The sequence below is a fragment of the Lontra canadensis genome, unplaced genomic scaffold (genome assembly GCF_010015895.1).
Source record: "Lontra canadensis isolate GAN:19392208 unplaced genomic scaffold, GSC_riverotter_1.0 scaffold107, whole genome shotgun sequence".
Taxonomy (NCBI): domain Eukaryota; kingdom Metazoa; phylum Chordata; class Mammalia; order Carnivora; family Mustelidae; genus Lontra; species Lontra canadensis.
This window is the reverse complement of record NW_022631101.1, coordinates 614245-633906: the sequence shown is the minus strand read 5'-3', so window position 1 is coordinate 633906 and position 19662 is coordinate 614245. Positions and strand designations below refer to the sequence as shown.

General features: G+C 42.6%; 1 protein-coding gene across 1 annotated transcript in view; it reads right to left on the bottom strand.

Annotated features, from left to right (window-relative positions):
* Positions 1-19662, bottom strand: part of ZNF233 (zinc finger protein 233) — a 56835-nt gene that overhangs the window by 19489 nt on the left and 17684 nt on the right. The window contains 4 exon segments of the mRNA XM_032839024.1: positions 7682-7740; positions 10536-10628; positions 15175-15327; positions 17946-18049. Coding sequence (XP_032694915.1) covers positions 7682-7740; positions 10536-10628; positions 15175-15327; positions 17946-18049 — 409 coding nt within the window.

The following is a 19662-nucleotide window of genomic DNA, read 5'->3' as shown; positions in this document are numbered from 1 at the left end:
AAAGAAACACATCAACAATAATACAATAACAGTAGGGGACTTTAACACTCCCCTCACTGAAATGGACAGATCATCCAAGCAAAAGATCAACAAGGAAATAAAGGCCTTAAATGACACACTGGACCAGATGGACATCACAGATATATTCAGAACATTTCATCCCAAAGCAACAGAATACACATTCTTCTCTAGTGCACATAGAACATTCTCCAGAATAGATCACATCCTGGGTCCTAAATCAGGTCTCAACCAGTATCAAAAGATTGGGATCATTCCCTGTATATTTTCAGACCACAATGCTCTGAAGCTAGAACTCAATCACAAGAGGAAATTTGGAAAGAACCCAAATACATGGAGACTAAACAGCATCCTTCTAAAGAATGAATGGGTCAACCAGGAAATTAAAGAAGAATTGAAAAAATTCATGGAAACAAATGATAATGAAAACACAACGGTTCAAAATCTGTGGGACACAACAAAGGCAGTCCTGAGAGGAAAATATATAGCGGTACAAGCCTTTCTCAAGAAACAAGAAAGGTCTCAGGTACACAACCTAACCCTACACCTAAAGGAGCTGGAGAAAGAACAAGAAAGAAACCCTAAACCCAACAGAAGAAGAGAAATCCTAAAGATCAGAGCAGAAATCAATGAAATAGAAACCAAAAAAACAATAGAACAAATCAACAAAACTAGGAGCTGGTTCTTTGAAAGAATTAATCAGATTGATAAACCCCTGGCCAGACTTACCAAAAAGAAAAGAGAAAGGACCCAAATAAATAAAATCATGAATGAAAGAGGAGAGATCACAACTAACACCAAAGAAATACAGACAATTATAAGAACATACTATGAGCAACTCTACGCCAACAAATTTGACAATCTGGAAGAAATGGATGCATTCCTAGAGACATATAAACTACCACAACTGAACCAGGAAGAAATAGAAAGCCTGAACAGACCCATAACCAGTAAGGAGATTGAAACAGTCATCAAAAATCTCCAAACAAACAAAAGCCCAGGGCCAGATGGCTTCCCGGGGGAATTCTACCAAACATTTAAAGAAGAACTAATTCCTATTCTCCTGAAACTGTTCCAAAAAATAGAAATGGAAGGAAAACTTCCAAACTCATTTTATGAGGCCAGCATCACCTTGATCCAAAACCAGACAAGGATCCCATCAAAAAAGAGAACTACAGACCAATGTCCTTGATGAACACAGATGCAAAAATTCTCACCAAAATACTAGCCAATAGGATTCAACAGTACATTAAAAGGATTATTCACCACGACCAAGTGGGATTTATTCCAGGGCTGCAAGGTTGGTTCAACATCCGCAAATCAATGTGATACAACACATTAATAAAAGAAAGAACAAGAACCATATGATACTCTCCATAGATGCTGAAAAAGCATTTGATAAAGTACAGCATCCCTTCCTGATCAAAACTCTTCAAAGTGTAGGGATAGAGGGCACATACCTCAATATTATCAAAGCCATCTATGAAAAACCCACCGCAAATATCATTCTCAATGGAGAAAAACTGAAAGCTTTTCCGCTAAGGTCAGGAACACGGCAGGGATGCGCATTATCACCACTGCTATTCAACATAGTACTAGAAGTCCTAGCCTCAGCAATCAGACAGACAACAAAAGGAAATTAAAGGCATCCATATTGGCAAAGAAGAAGTCAAACTATCACTCTTCGCAGATGATATGATACTATATGTGGAAAACCCAAAAGACTCCACTCCAAAACTGCTAGAACTTGTACAGGAATTCAGTAAAGTGTCAGGATATAAAATCAATGCACAGAAATCAGTTGCATTTCTATACACCAACAAGACAGAAGAAAGAGAAATTAAGGAGTCAATCCCATTTACAATTGCACCCAAAACTATAAGATACCTAGGAATAAACCTAACCAAAGAGGCTAAGAATCTATACTCAGAAAACTATAAAGTACTCATGAAAGAAATTGAGGAAGACACAAAGAAATGGAAAAATATTCCATGCTCCTGGATTGGAAGAATAAATGTGAAAATGTCTATGCTACCTAAAGCAATCTACACATTTAATGCAATTCCTATCAAAGTACCATCCATTTTTTTCAAAGAAATGGAACAAATAATCCTAAAATTTATATGGAACCAGAAAAGACCTCGAATAGCCAAAGGAATATTGAAAAAGAAAGCCAAAGTTGGTGGCATCACAATCCCGGACTTCAAGCTCTATTACAAAGCTGTCATCATCAAGACAGCATGGTACTGGCACAAAAACAGACACATAGATCAATGGAACAGAATAGAGAGCCCAGAAATAGACCCTCAACTCTATGGTCAACTCATCTTCAACAAAGCAGGAAAGAATGTCCAATGGAAAAAAGACAGCCTCTTCAATAAATGGTGTTGGGAAAATTGGACAGCCACATGCAGAAAAATGAAATTGGATCATTTCCTTACACCACACACGAAAATAGACTCAAAATGGATGAAGGACCTCAATCTGAGAAAGGAATCCATCAAAATCCTTGAGGAGAACACAGGCAGCAACCTCTTCGACCTCAGCCGCAGCAACGTCTCCCTAGGAACATCGCCAAAGGCAAGGGAAGCAAGGGCAAAAATGAACTATTGGGATTTTATCAAGATCAAAAGCTTTTGCACAGCAAAGGAAACAGTTCACAAAACCAAAAGACAACTGACAGAATGGGAGAAGATATTTGCAAACGACATATCAGATAAAGGGCTAGTGTCCAAAACCTATCAAGAACTTAGCAAACTCAACACCCAAAGAACAAATAATCCAATCAAGAAATGGGCAGAGGACATGAACAGACATTTCTGCAAAGAAGACATCCAGATGGCCAACAGACACATGAAAAAGTGCTCCACATCACTCGGCATCAGGGAAATACAAATCAAAACCACAATGAGATATCACCTCACACCAGTCAGAATGGCTAAAATTAACAAGTTAGGAAATGACAGATGCTGGCGAGGATGCGGAGAAAGGGGAACCCTCCTACACTGTTGGTGGGAATGCAAGCTGGTGCAACCACTCTGGAAAACAGCATGGAGGTTCCTCAAAATGTTGAAAATAGAACTACCCTATGACCCAGCAATTGCACTACTGGGTATTTACCCTAAAGATACAAACGTAGTGATCTGAAGGGGCACATGCACCCGAATGTTTATAGCAGCAATGCCTACAATAGCCAAACTATGGAAAGAACCTAGATGTCCATCAACAGATGAATGGACAAAGAAGATGTGGTATATATACACAATGGAATATTATGCAGCCATCAAAAGAAATGAAATCTTGCCATTTGCGATGATGTGGATGGAACTAGAGGGTATCATGCTTAGCAAAATAAGTCAATCGGAGAAAGACAACTACCATATGATCTCCCTGATATGAGGAAGTAGAGATGCAACATGGGGGGTTAAGGGGGTAGGAGAAGAGTAAATGAAACAAGATGGGATTGGGAGGGAGACAAACCATAAGTGACTCTTAATCTCACAAAACAAACTGAGGGTTGATGAGGGGAGGGGGGTTGGGGGAAGTGGGGTTATGGACAGTGGGGAGGGTATGTGCTATGGTGAGTGCTGTGAAATCTGTAAACCTGGCGATTCACAGACCTGTACCCCTGGGGATAAAAATATACTATATGTTTAAAAAAAATAAAATAAAAAAATAAGAAAATGTGGGAGAACCCTTTATAAACATGAGTTATTCCAAGATTTATATTGTAGAAAGGATGAATGAGAAGAAAACTTGATAAATTTCATTAAATTAAAAACTTCTCATGACACGATTATAAAATTATAAAATTTCAATATTAAGCCACAAAGTGAGAGAAGATGAACTTATAAAGGCCTTGCATCCAGAATTTACAAAAAAGTCTTAGAATTCAGTAAGACAACTGATTTTTTTCATTATGTTAGTCCCCATACAGTACATCATTAGTTTTTGATGTAGTGTTCCAGGATTCACTGTTTGCGTCTAACACCCAGTGCTCCATGCAATCCATGCCCTCGTTTATAACCATAACCAGGCTCACCCATCCCTCCACCCATGTCCCCTCTAAAACCCTCAGTTTGTTACCCAGAGTCCATGGTCTCTCATGGTTTGTCTCCAACTCGAGTTTCTCCCCCTTCATTTTTCTCTTCCTTCTCCTAATGTCCTCCATGCTATTCCTTATGCTCCACAAGTGAAACCATATGATAATTGACTCTCTCTGCTTGACTTATTCCACTCAGCATGATCTCCCATCCGTGGTGATGCAAAAGTTGGGTGTTCATCCTTTCTGATGGAGGCATCATACTCCATTGTGTATATGGACCACATCTTCTTTATCCATTCGTCTGTTGAAGGGCATCGTGGCTCCTTCCACAGTTTGATCTTTGTGGCCATTGCTGCTATGAACATTGGGGGGCATATGGCCCTTCTTTTCACTACGTCTGTATCTTTGGGGTAAATACCCAGTAGTGCGATTGCTGGGTCAAGTCCAGGGCCTGTTGGATTCCCTGGGGAATTCTACTGAACATTCCAAAAAGAATAACTTTCTCCTGAAGCTGTTCCAAAAAAAAAACGGAAACAGAAGGAAAACTTCCAGGCTCTTTCTATGAGGCCAGCATTACCTTGATCCCAAAACCAGGCAAAGACTCCATAAAAAAGAATTTCAGACCAATATCCCTGATGAATATGGATGCCAAGATTCTCAACAAGATCCTAGCTAATCAGATCCAACAGTACATTACAAGAATTAGCCATCATGACCAGGTGGGATTTATCCCTGGGATGCAAGGGTGGTTCAGCATTCACAAATCAATCAATGTGGCAGAACACATAAATAAGAGAAGAGACAAGAATCACATGGTCTTCTGAATTAATGCAGAAGAAGCATCTTTTCCTAATTAAAACTCTTCAGAGTATAGGGATAGAGGGAACATTCCTCAACTTCATAAAAATCTATCTGTGAAAAACCCACAGCGAATATCATTCTCAATGGGGAAAAGCTGAGAGCGTTTCCCTTAAGATCAGGAACACGACAAGGATGCCCACTCTCACAACTCTTGTTCAACATAGTACTAGAAGTCCTAGCAAGAGTGACCAGACAAAAAAAGAAATAAAATTATTCAATTGGCAAAGAAGAAATCACACTCTTTGCAGATGACATGATACCTAAGTGGAAAACCCAAAAGACTCCACCCCCAAATTATTTGAACTCATACAGCAATTCAGTAATGTGACAGGATAAAAAAAAAAATCAATGCACAGAAATCAATTGCTTTTTTTATTTTTTCAGTGTTCTAAGATTGTTTATGCACCACACGGATTTCCTCCAATTCACTTTTCCTTTCCTTCTCCTAATGTCCTCCATGTTATTCCTTATGCTTCACAAGTAAGTGAAACCTTATACACTAGCAGTGTAACTGTAGAAAGAGAAATTAGGGAATCAATTCCATTTACTATAGCACCAAAAACCATAAGATACCTTGGAATAAACCTAATCAAAGAGGTAAAGGATCTATACTCCAGGAACTACAAAACACTCATGAAAGAAATTGAAGAAGACACCAAAAGATTCCAGGCTCATGGGTTGGAAGAATAAACATTGCTAAAAGGTCTATGCCGCCTAGAGCAATCCATACTTTCAACATCGTCCCGATCAAAATACCAACAGTAAATTACTTTTCAAAGTGCTGGAACAAACAATCCTAAAATCTGTATGGAACCACAAAGAAGCCCGAATCACCAAGGAAATATTGTGAAAGAAAAACAAAGCTGGGGGCATCACGTTGCCTGATTTCAAGCTGTACTACAAAACTGTGATCACGCAGAGAGCATGGTACCGGCACAAAAACAGACACATAGGCCACTGGAACAGAAGAGAGAGCCCAGAAATGGACCCTCAGCTCTATGGTCAAATAATCTTCAACAAGACAACGGATTTTTTTAAATTTTTTTAATTTTTTTTATTGTGTTATGTGAGTCACCATAAAATACACCATTAGTTTTTTTTTTTAGATTTTTTTTTAAATTTATTTATTTGACAGAGATCACAAGTAGGCAGAGAGGCAGGCAGATAGAGAGAGAGAGAGAAAGAGAAGCAGGCTCCCGCCGAGCAGAGAGCCTGATGAGGGACTCGATCCCAGGACCCTGAGATCATGACCTGAGCCGAAGGCAGAGGCTTTAACCCATTGAGCCACCCAGGTGCCCCTACACCATTAGTTTCTGATGCAGGGTTCCAAGATTCATTGTTTATGTACAACACCCAGTGCTCCATGAAATATGCGCCCTCCTTAATACCCACCACCAAGTCACCCATCCCCCACTGCCCTCCCCTCTAAAACCCTTAGGACAACCAATTTTTTTTAATGGAAAATTTCCAAACACTTTCAAAAAAACATAATGAACAATAATCATGTGGACATGCTCAGTATCTTTAGCCCTAGGGAAATGCAAATTAAAACTACAACGAGATACTACTACATGCCTATTAGAATGGATCAAATTGAAAACAAAAAAAATTTGAAAATACCAAGTTCTTTTGAGACTGCTGAGCAACTCGAACTGTTGCACAAACTATAACAGCTCTTTGGAAAAGGGTTTGATGGTTTGCAATCAAACAGACTAAAACTTAAGAACCAGCAATCTTACTCCTATGTAGTTACTCCTAGGTAGTTACCCAAAAGAAAACACACATCCCAACACGATATGCGACACGTTTATAGCAGCTTTATTCCTAAGTGAGGAGGGCTGGAAATAAACGAAAAGGATACGGAGAAACCAGAACCAGCCCTCCATTCCCGGTGGGAGTATAAAATAGCACAGACGCTTTGGAAAACTGTCGAACAGTTCCTCACGTGGTCAGACACAGAGAGTTACCCTATGATCAGCAATATTCGACCTCTGTCCAAGAGAAACACCCCAGGGAAACGAGAACATAGATCCACACAAAAAACCTAGATACCGATGTTTACAATAGCATTATACCTAACAGCCAAAAGCTTGAAATCATCCAAACTAATGAAGAGACAAAATGCTACATCCACACAACGGAATATTAGTCCTAAAAAGGAGCAGTAATACATGTGACAGCGTGAACCTTGAAAAAAATTACACCAAATCAAAGAGGCCACTCATAAAAGACCACATACTAGATGATTCCATTTTCATGGGGAGTGTTGTAGCTGAATGGTACACGGTCGCTTTCTGACATGATGACAATGTTCTAAAATTATGGTCAAATTATGGTTATAGTTGCACTTACCTGAATATGCCAAAACCACTGTATTTTACACTTCAAATGGATGAATTCTATGCTATGCAAATTACATTTCAAAGTCGTCATTTAAAAATGGGCAAAGAAAGCACCAGTCAAAAATCATACTTTTTCCATCATTTCTATAATTACAACTGGAGTTATGAAGGTCTATTTTAAAAGAGCATTGAGAACAGCTGAGTTGTAAGCAGCATAAAGTAACATAGGAATTCTTACCTTTACACGGTTTGTGAAACAAAAGTAAGAATGAGAACCATAAATGAAATCAAATAATAAAAAGTAACTGTCTGATATTTTATGATCCTGACTACTCGGTGTCCTCTTTCAGTCTTCATGAAATTGAGAAAAAGATGCGTCCGCTCATTGCAAAAGGAGATAAAAAGCACAACTTACCTGAAAGTCGGTCATTGTCTCCTTTTTTTCTGGGGACGGTCAGAGTCAGGAAGACAGAACTAGAGAAAGGAAAAGAAGTCATGAGAGAAAGGCCAGGAAATTTCTAGCCTAGCTGGCATCTTTGCGAAAGTTGGGAAAAAAAGGGGGGGGGGCCTTACATGAAACAGACACAGCCCCACATGGATTGGGGAGTGGAGAAGGAGTTGGTTTCTGGCTACTGCAATTTTTCCCGGAATGAGAACAGCAGGGTCCGGTAGCACCAAGGACTGTTCCTCGGAGCTCCCAGCCTGGTCATTCCGGTCCTGAATATTTATATTTGTTTTATTTTTGGATTACTTATTTCCATACATTACCCAGTGCTCATTACCACAAGTGCATTTTTTAAAATGCATCTTTTTTATTGCCAGGTTGCATCTAAATGTTCAATCACCATATTATACACCTGAAACTAATGTAACATTGTAAGTTAACTACAGTGGAATTAAAGTTTCAGAAAAGTGTAAAACAATTTATTTAAAAAAAAGATTATTTGACACAGAGAGAGAGCGAGAGAGAACACAAGCAGGGGGAGCAGCTGGCCGAAGGAGAAGCAGGCTCCCCGAAGAGCTGGGAGCCGGATATGGGACGTGATCCCAGGATTCCGGGATCATGACCGGAGCTGAAGACAGACATTTAACGATGGAGCCACCCAGACGCCCCTATTATTTGTTTTATTAAAAGGAATAATTACTGGTGGATTTTCTTCTGGAAGCCAGAAGAGACTTAAAGGTACATCCCCCTTCTTCGTTCATGAGCCAATGAAAACTTTAACTTTTATGTGTCCTGTTCCACAAAGACCAAGTCCCTGTTTAACAATACTTGAGTAGGGGCACCTGAATGGCTCAGTGGATTAAAGCCTCTGCCTTCAGCTCAGGTCATGATCCCAGAGTCCTAGGATCGAGCCCCACATCAGGCTCTCTGCTCAGCAGGAAGCCTGCTTCCCACCACCACCCCCACCCGCCCCCTCTGCCTGCCTCTCTGCCTACTTGTGATCTCCTTCTATCAAATAAATAAATAAATCTTAAAAAAAAATACCTGAGTAGCGGGAACAAAACCCAACCCATAGAGTTGTCTGGGGGCTTTTGTGAGTTTATCTATGTAAGATCTGGCAGTAGATAGATTCTACACAAACAATGAGGATTTTGAGGATTGTTGTTCCCATTTAACAAATAGGAAGACTGAGGTTCAGGGAGACAAAGTTACCCAGGTCATAAAGCTCTGAAGAGGTGGTGGCCGGACCCGAATCCGGTTCTGAGTCTAGAGCTTCTGCTCTTTGCTCTTTGCTTTAAAGACAGAGAGGAGAGGGGACGCTCACCGAATCAGCCAAAGGTCAGTGCAGGATCGGGTTTGCTTCCTGTGGTGGCTGTAAAAACCCAACTTTGTGCTAACTTAAACCAATTCCTTTTGGTTTCTTTTCTTCCAGTTCTAGCAGTTAAAAGTCCAAAGGGAGTGTTACAGAGTTAAAATCAAGGCGACAGCAGGTCTGATTCCTTTTGGAAACTCCACAGGGAGAATCCGTTTCTTGCTTCCTCCAGCTTCTAGAAGCTGCTCGTGGCCCCTTCCTCCATCTTGAAAGCCAGCTTCAGAACACTGCTCCTTTCCTCCAGCCACCTGTCTTCCTCTTGTAAGAGTCTTGTGATTCCATTGGGTCCACCTGGATAGTGCAGGCTACTCTCCCCATCTCAAGACCCTTAATCACCCCTGCAAGGTCCTTTTTGCCCTGTAAGGGAGCATGTTCACAGGCTCCGGGGATTAGGACATGGCCATCTTTGGGGCCGCTCTGCAGCCCACCACAAGGAGAGGAGGACAAACACAGAAAAGAGAAACCTCCTGCTGACAAAGGACCTGTTTGCCAGATAATAAGACACAGGGAAGAGGGTGGTTTCTGGAGCCACATCTTTGAGGTTCTAACACTGACCTGCTACCTCTCTCTCCGCTTTGTTGTCTCATCTAGGGAAGAGGAAGATAATCGTAGCTTCCTTGGAGGGTTGTTGGGAGGCATAATGTGGTAAAGATGCAGAAATCACACAGAGCCGTGCAGGGCACAGGGTCTTCCTCTCTCGGGCTCCAGGAACCCTGGAGATGCCTTCAACTGGGAGTTGCACAGAAAAACCCACCAGACCAAAGACAGGTCTGGTGAGCCTGGCTCAGTTTTGCCCAGGACACCAGCAGGGGCCCTTCTAAACCCAACTGTCCAGACACAGTCTTTCCTGAGTCAAGTTCTCTCCCCACTTTGCCCAGGCCAGTGTCTCCACCTGGGAGGCCCTCGTCCCCTTCATTTCTGAAGGGCAGGCACGAGAACCTGCACGTGCCCCTCAACACCCCACCCAGCTGTTGACTTGGTGAAGCCTCCCATCACCCTCCAGGGATATTTTATTAATTAACCTCCTGCACTGCCTGAGAGGCTCTTAGCTCTTCCTGGGCTTCACGTCAACAGTTCCCCGAACACAAGAAGGGCGGACTGCAAAATGAGCGAAGGGGCGTGTGAGCCCCAGATTGGGCGGGGAGGGGGGTGCGGGTCTAGGTGAGGGTTGAGGTTCCCAGATCAGGGGATTTGGGAGAGCCACAGTGTCATTTTCTGGCTGCTACTTCTGCGTTTCTCTCTCTCTCTCTCTCTCTTTTTTAGCAAAAATTTTTTAAAGATTTTATTTACTTATTTGGCAGAGAGAGAGAGAGAGAGAGAACAGCAGGCTCCCCACTGAATAGGGAGCCCAATGCGGGACTCCATCCCAGGACCCCAGAATCATGACCTGAGCTGAGGGCAGATGCTTAACCGACTGAGCCCCCCAGGCACCCCCGCGTTTGGCTTTCTTACCTGCTGTTCTCAAGCATCTCGGGGGATCTTGGGATATCCTCGAAGACTTGAAACGTTTCCCGTGAAGCCCTGCTTTGGCCACCTGCCCGTCCCCTACAAAGTGCCCACTTACCCGCCTTAGAAAAGAAAAGCTCTGTTCTGTCTCAGTTTGAAACACCTTCGGATTTCTGGAATTGGAGCATCCTCCCTACTGCAAGGCCCTTTGAACGGAGTCTCTCCTCACTGAGGTCCACACTGTTTCTGTTTGACACACGGGTCGCGCGAGCTGGGAAGGCAATCAGTCTCTGAATGGGCACCTGTTGCGGGTCAGCAGCTCCGAGTCAGATGACCCCATCAGGCAATACGCCCTCTGCTGGGGGTGTCTCCCTGTGATCCAGGGGGCCCAGCGGCACCCACTTTTTTTTTCCTTGATTGAGATACATCTGGCATATAACATTGTGTAAATTTAAGGTGTACAACAGACTGATTTGATACGTTTATATAAAAATAGGATTGTCACCGTAGCATTAGTTCCCATGGTGTCACGGATTTATCATGTCTTCCAGAGCTGAGAACACTTAACATCGAGTCTCTTAGCAACCCTAATGTTTATGATACATGTATGTTGTTCAGAATCCTTGCACGGTATATCAGGTAACCAGCCGCAGCCTTAACCAACATCTCTCCCATTCCCCCACTGCTAGCCCTGGGGAACTGCTATTTCACTCGCTATTATGACTTCAGTTTTTTTCCTTAGATTTTATTTATTTATTTGACAGAGAGAGGGAGACAGAGCACAGATAGAGAGGCAGGCAGAGGCAGAGGGAGAAGCAGGCTCCCCACTGATCAGGGAGCCCGATGTGGGCCTCGATCCCAGGACCCCGGGATCATGACCTGAGCTGAAGGCAGACACTTAACAGACTGAGCCGCCCAGTGATTTAAGTTTTTGTTTTGTTTTGTTAGATTCCACATATAAAAAAATATATGGTGGGAGGGGAACCTGGGTGGCTCAGTGGGTTAAAGCCTCTGCCTTCAGCTCAGGTCCTGATCCCAGGGTCCTGGGATCGAGCCCTGCATCGGGCTCTCTGCTCAGCGGGGAGCCTGCTACCTCCTCTCTCTCTCTGCCTGCCTCTCTGCCTACTTGTGATCTCTGTCAAATAAATAAATAAAATCTTAAAAAAATATATATATATGGTGGGACACCTGGGCATCTCAGTCAGTTAAGCAGCCAACTCCTCATTTCAGTTCAGGTCATGATCTCAGGGTCCAGGAATCGAGACCCACATCAGGCTCACTCTCTCTTAAATAAACATATAAATCTTATACATATAATATATATTAAGTACTATGTATATATTATATATGTTAAATATTAAATATATATATTTAATATTAAATATAAATATACTAATATAAATATAAATAAGTATAAATTATATAGAAATATATAGAAATATAAATAATATAAATTTAGTATTAAATATATGTTAAGTACTACATATATTTATGCATACAAATATATATTAAATACTATATATGTATATGTATATAGTATTTGTCTTTCTCTGTTTGACTTATCTCACTAATGTCCCCTATGTTTATCCATGTTGTCCCAAATGGCAGAATTTCCTTTTTTCTTATCGCTGAATAGCATTTTATTGTATATATACACCACACCTTTTTTCATCCTATCCATTCATCGGTTGGTGGACACGACACTTGGGCTGTTTCCGTATCTTGGTTATCGTGACTAGTGCTGTAATAAACATGGGGCACAGCATCTCCTGCATAATCCGCGTTCATTCCCTTTGGCTATGTACTTTGGCTATAAAGGTCACATAGTCTGAGCCAGTTTCCTGAGTGGAACAGTTCCGTCCCAACCCCACTGGGCCCAGTGCACGCTGGGGCTGAAACCGCTAGGGCAGACGAGTGTCGGGTTTCAGCCCAGAGACAGGTCCAGGCCAGGGGGATCTGTGATTTCAGCATCCCAGAAAGCAGCCGCTTTCCTCTGGTAGCAGCAGCGCAGAGGCTCTACGGTCAGACAGCTGTGCCCAAGTCCAAGTAAAGATGTCCGAAGCGCTTTCTACCTAGTCATTCTTCGAGCCCAAACTGACCCTTCAAAATTAAGCACACCAGGTGGGAGAAGCGGCTGCCGCTCAGGTCAGATACCTGATTTTCCAAGAGCTCATTAGCAACTAAAATCTGCTTTGGAAAACTCCGTAAGTGTATCTCCCCACGGCGATGGGTTCTCTTCGTATTGCCTCCCTTCCCCAGCGGCTCCAAAAGGCAAGTGGCACAGCAAAAATCATCAGTTCTAGAGACTCATTCTAGTCCCAGAATTCAAAATTTAAATCTCAGCCTGCTCAGAGGCAGCAGGAAGCAAGGGAGGGTAGCCCCTGAAACATTCTCTGAAGCTTCCACCTATTGGGATGATGCCGCTGGTGTTTAGGTTAAAAGTACATGAACTTGCATCAATTTTGATCATACATCCAGGGGAAGAGGGGCAGAATACGAAGCCGTGTCCTTAAAAGTCCTCCTCTCGGGCGTCTGGGTGGCTCAGTGGGTTAAAGCCTCTGCCTTTGGCTCAGGTCATGATCTCAGGGTCCTGGGATCGAGCCCTGCATCGGGCTCTCTGCTCAGCTGGGGGCCTGCTTCCCCCCTCTCTCTATGCCTGCCTCTCTGCCTACTTGTGATCTTTCTCCCTCTGTCAAATAAATAAATAAAATCTTTGAAAAAAATAAAAGTCCTCCTCTCGGGCACCGGGGTGGTGCAGTCTGTTGAACGTCCGACTCTTTGTTCTTGGCTCCAGCTCAAGCCATGATCTCAGGGTCATGAGATCGAGCCCCGCATCAGGTTCCACACTCAGCACAGAGTCTGCTTGAGTTTCTCTCTGCCTCTCCCTCTGCTCCACTTCTCCCCCATCTAAGCAATAAATCTTTTTTAAAAGTCCCCCGTTCTACCCTCTCGTAAGCTCGCTCAAACCCTAAGCAGTAGGTCTAACGTCTACAAGGTTAACAACAGCTGGAGAGGGTGGGTGTGACAATGTCACCAAGTTTTCTCTGTTAGGGAAACTCAGTGCTTCCCTCCTCTCCCCTCTCTTTTTTTGGTATGGTTTAGCTATAACTTTGTCTCATGGGGTGAAGTCTACAAACAAATGATCCAAGCTTCCAAGATTCCTCTCCGTATGGAGTCACACAGAACACATGTAAAACCCCAGCAACAAGTTCTGACAAGACAGGTGAATTATGTCTACGAAGAAAGCCCATTAGACACTCAGTAACCAAAATTTCTACTGCAGGGTCACCACACGGGCACACTCTGCCTAGCCTGAGTTCGAATTCCTGACACCCCAAAGGAAAAACCACATTATTTGCACTGTCTCCGCACAGTGCCTAGCCTTTACCCCTGAGGGGATGGTGAAAACCCTACAGAAATCCAAGTTCCCAGATGTCAGAGGTCAGAGTATCTTTGACAACATCTGTCCTCTCATTATTTCCTTGTATTTGACACAGAGAAATTGACAGCGCATACTACTTGGTAATGGGATGGGGAAATACGTTTCTCACGAACCTTTTGTCAGAATATATTGGTAAAGTCTTTCTGGAAGACTCTCAGACAATGTGGCTCCAAATGTAAAATGTGACATTAGGCTAGTAAGCCCATAAAGAACTGAATCACTCAGACGTTGCTGGTAGGAATATAAAATATCATGAATACTCTGGAAAATAGTTCGGTAATTTCGTTTAAAACAAACCATGCATTTACATTGCACACTTGAGCATGTATCCCAGAGGGGGAAAAAAAACCTCATGTTTATGCAAAAACCTGCATGTGAGTGTTTACAGCAGCTCTATTCATGACATCAAAGCCCGGAAACAACCCAAATGTCCTCTAACAGGCGCTTGGTTAAACAAAAGTGTAGTACGTGGACTACTAAACCGCAATAACAGGAACTATGGATAAAAAGAAAAGGAAACCTCGCTACAATGGAGCCGGGAGGCCAGAAGGGGGAGCTCTCACGCCGTCCCACCCCTCGTCAGGAAGCGTTGATTACCTGTTGTATAGAGCACCCAGTGACGGGTATGAACGAGGGCACGGATTGCATGGAGCACTGGGTGTTGTATGCAAACGATGAATTGTGGAACCCGACATCAGAAACTAATGAAGTACTGTATGGTGACTAACATAACACAATAAAAATTTTTTATTTAAAAAATAGTGTCGATTACAGGAGCGTCTGGGCGGCTCAGTTTGTTGAGCATCTGCCTTCGGCTCAGGTCATGATCTCGGGGTCCTGGGATCCAGCTCTGCATGGGACTCCCTGCTCAGTGGGGAGCCTGCTTCCCCCTCTCCCTCTGCTGCTCCCCCCATGTGTACTCCCTAGGTCTATCAAATAAGTAAAAAAAAAAAAAAATTTTTTTTTTAAGTGTCAATTACAGACCCCAACAGAAGAATTCTCAACAGGAAAGAATCATCAGTTGAGGCTCAAAGACTGCATCGCCTCTGGCAGCATACACCACCTCTCCTAGAGGACAGCAGCTCTGCCAGAGACAGACTTATCACCCTGAACGCCTGCCTTTGTCCAGGGGACTTTCCTTGGAAGTGACCTCTTCCAACTTCCTCCTGCAGAAAAGAACATTTCTCTCCTTCGTCGGACTACCTGTGGTTTCTGCTGCTGCTGTTGCCCCCAAACTGCGATCTCTGCTCTTCCCGAATAAACCCATTTTTGCTGGTAACATAACTCTTCTTCTTAAGGTCAACGAACAAACTATTGATGCAAGCAACAATTTGGTTGGATTTCCAGGTCATTATGCTGAATGAAAAAAGCCAATTTCAAAAGCTTACACACTGTAGGGTTCTATTTATGTAACATTGTTTTGAAGGTTAGCAAGACATATGCTTTCTTATGTTCAGTTAGCCAGGGTGTAGTATGTAACATTTTTTTTTTAAAGATTTTATTCATTTATTTGACAGAGAGAGATCACAAGCAGGCAGAGAGGCAGGCAGAGAGAGAGGAGGAAGCAGGCTCCCTGCTGAGCAGAGAGCCCGATGCGGGGCTCGATCCTAGGACCCTGAGATCATGACCTGAGCCGAAGGCAGCGGCCTAACCCACTGAGCCACCCAGGCGCCCCAAGTATGTAACATTTTTGAAATGAAATTGCAGGGACGGAGACCAGAGTAGCGGTTGCCAGGGGTGAGGGTTGCCGGGGGGGGGGGGTGTCCGGCTATAAGGGTATCAGCGGGGGGGCTATGAGGATGGGACAGCTCTGTTTCTGGATCGCAGTGGTGGTTACATAAAACTACATAAAATCACATAGATATATATACACAGACACACAGAGTGTTTGTAGAACTGGTAATACAGTGTCAATTTCCTGTTTTTTTATATACTACGGTGTAAGATCAGGGGCAGAGGGAGACAGGGAGAGAATTTCACGCAGACTCAGAGAGGAGCGCAGAGCCTGACTCGGGGCTTGAACTCACGACCCTGACATCACGACCTGAGCTGAAATCAGGAGTCCATCAGGTAACCAAGTGAGCCACCCAGCACCCTTCTATTTTATTTATAGATTCTTTGGGATTTCCTACATACATGATAATATCCACAAATAATTCATTTTCTTTCTACTCCTTGTTTAGTTATGGTTTCCTAGCACTGGCTAAAATCCATAATTATACATATAGATAACACAAGAATAACACATAGAATGTGTTATTCTTGATCTCAGAAGATTGCTTCTGGTGTGGAACTATTAAGAACTGCTTGCCAAAGTTTTGTGAGTGTGTGAGTGTGTGTGTGAGTGTGTGTATACCAGATCAGTGAGACAAAGATCCACGAGTTGTTATTGTGAGCTGGGTACAGGTTCCACTGCTTGACATGTATTAAGTCTTTCATTCCTAGTATTCCAAATATTAGCCTCATTCAACAATGGAGAAAGAGAGGCAGAGAGGCTCACTTACCTGGATATGGTCAAACAACCGTTAAGTGGTCACACACCAGTACCTACACCTAAGCAGTCTGAGTTCACATTTGGGTGCTTAAGCACAACACCCAAGCCCAGAAGGTTTCACTGGAGAATTCTACCAAATATTTAAAGAATAATCAGAATTAATTCTTCACAATCTCTTCCAGAAAATAAAAGAGGCCAGTATAATCCCAATTCCAAAATTAGGGGGGGGAAAGGGAGGGATATGGAGGAAGATAAAGTAAAAAAAGAAAAGGAAAAATAAGAAAAGAAAAAACTAGACTAAAATGAAACATTTGAGGGGTGCCTGGGTGGCTCAGTGGGTTAAGCCTCTGCCTTCAGGTCGGGTCATGATCTCAGGGTCCTGGGATCGAGCCCCGCATCAGGCTCTCTGCTCAGCCTGCTTTCCTTCTTCTCTCTCTGCCTGCCTCTCTGCCTACTTGTGATCTCTCTCTCTGTGTCAAATAAATAAAATCTTTAAAAAAAATGAAACATTCAAAGCAATCACAGAAATTTCAGTATTTTGTTAGGTTTGATAGTGGCTTTGTGGTTTTGTAAAAAAAAAAAAAAGCCAATATTAAAGAGATGCCTATTGAAATAGATAGGTGTGAAATAAGGTATCAGGGATTTGTTTTACATTATCTCAGCATTTAAAATAAAAAGTAAGAGGGGATAGATTAAGCAAACATAAAATCCTGGTAACTTGAATTTGAGAGATGACTATGTGGGGAACCATTATATTTTCTCTTCTTGAGATTTTTCATAATTAAGAATTAAAATTTTGAATTTTGGCAAATCCTGCTACTTGTGGGAACCAGGGCAATGGTTTTAAACTTCTCAAGCCCGTTACAATGGGGATTACCATCACTTGCCTCCCCGAGGTTCCAATACATATGAACGGTGTCCTTGGGGCGCCTGCGTGGCTCAATCGGTTAAGCATCTGCCTTCGGCTCAGGTCATGATTCCAGGGTCTAGGCATCGAGTCCTGCATCGGGCTCCTGCTCAGCTGGGAGCCTGCTTCTCCCTCTGCCTGCTGCTCCCCCTGCTTGTGTGCTCTGTCAAATAAATAAAAATCTTTAAAAAAAAAAAAAAAGAAAGAAAAAACAAAAAGAAAGAATGGTGTCCCTGCAGTACCCATCCTCCCAACCCCCTGTGGATGTTAAGATTCCCTCATTGGACAGAGCCATCCATCCCTGAGGCTGGACCAGGTACGCAAGGAAGAAAAGACATCTCACTTCCCTGAATTCACTGAACTGTTTTCCTTTAGAAGCAAAACGAAGAGTCATCTGTAAAACCAGGTCTGCCCGACCTTCCTGACTACACAGTCTGGGCATAACCTGGTAGGAGTGTAACATTTAACCAGCTACAACAACTGGCTCCTCCCTTACTTCAAACACTTGCTCATATACGCTTTTCCTTGAAGATGAGCTTCACCTTTCTTCTTACCTGCAAAGACCGCCCCCACCTGAGACGCTTGTTGTTCTCACCTCTCTTCCTGGGCTTCTGAATCAAATCCTCCACATTCTTTTTCTTTTCCAAGTCTCCCAAGTGCAGCCACACTATCTCGCCCTAATTACCAAGGACAGAAGCTCCAGAATCACGGATTTGGAAAGAAATCTCAGCAAGGATTTTTATTGGCCGAGTTGTCTGGTTTGACTTTCAAAAGCAAGACTTGTTCATGTCTGCCTGGGACCTGTTGCCCACAGGGCTCCCAAAACTCATTCTCTCCAGCAAGGATCCTACTCTCCGAAGCCTCGTTGTTTCTATAAACATTCACTGCATAGACATTACACCATAAAATATGATGTCTGCCCTGGAGTTCCTCTGCCCACTGAGCTTTTTGGCTAGAGAATAAACAGCATTAGCCACATCTAATTTGCTTTTGAGGCCATCTGCTAAATTCTTAATGTGTTGCTGTATTTGTCAAATCCAGAACTGTTAGATTTTTTTTAAATTATTGCAGTTCTCTGGTGAAATTCTCTGTATCTTCATGAACATAATAGAAATTATTTTAAAAATCCATGTTCGGCAACTCCAATTTCTGGATCACTGCGGGTCAATTTCAATCACCTTTTTGTTTTGGGTCATTTAGTCTTTATTTTTCCTGAAAAGAACTAATTTAGGTTTTAGCCAGACATTGATTATAAAAATATGTGGAGGCTCTGCCTGGTATCTTTGTCCACAGAGGATTTTTTTTCCTTCTGGTAAGCAAGACAAATACCAGGAAGCCATTTTTATCCCATCAAGATTGTAAATGCTTTACTCAGAAGGGTAGGGAAATGAGCAGTCTTGTGTACTTTTGGAAGATAACTGCCCAGTATATACCAAATCCTAAAAGCCATTATTCTTGGATACAGCACCGGCTCTAGAAATTTCTTCCAAGGAAATAACAGTACGAAAGCATGAGAATGGATGTCATTGTTCTAACGTTTCATTGAACTGCTTAGAAGATACAAACTGAACATTCGACAGGAAATTGGTTAAAATCTGCTACGTATGTTATAGACCAATATTGGTAGAAAATCCTTCCAACATATTACTGAGGGAAGAAAATCAAGTTACAACATCGTATGCATATTATCCTAGTTTTGTAAAAATGAACAGATCCGTATCCATATGCACAGATACCCTAAAAATATCCAGTATTGTTTACGTATGTCAGCAATGTCACGTGAGTGCTTTTTCTGAATTATTTTGCTTACCTAAAACTTTCAGGCATTATTTTTTAGGAAAAAAAAATCTAATTTTACACGGGGGGAAAGGAAAAGATTCTCCAGAAGACAGAGGCATGATAAAAATGGCAAACTGTAACTCACAGTAACCCTATAAATATTTGCATTTAGATATGGCATATTTAAGAAAATGCCAAGCCTTTGGTGGACTAACAGGGACAAGAGGTTCAGAGAACAACTGCTTTAGAAGTACACAGAAAGCGGGGTGGGTGTGTGCTAGAAGTTCAGGGCGCGCCAGTTCTTTAAATAAATCTCCCAAGAGCAGGTTGGAAAAGACAAACGTGAGAACCAATTCAGCCTGAAGGGCGGAGGTAAGGGAATCACAGAAGAAATGATCCAGAGCCGTTTTCAACTGGGCCTGGGTCCTGGCCTACGCGTATTCTTTTTAATTCCGCGGACCCACAAATTCTCCCTTGTCTCAGCTCGTCTGAGCTGGGCTAATTTCTTACA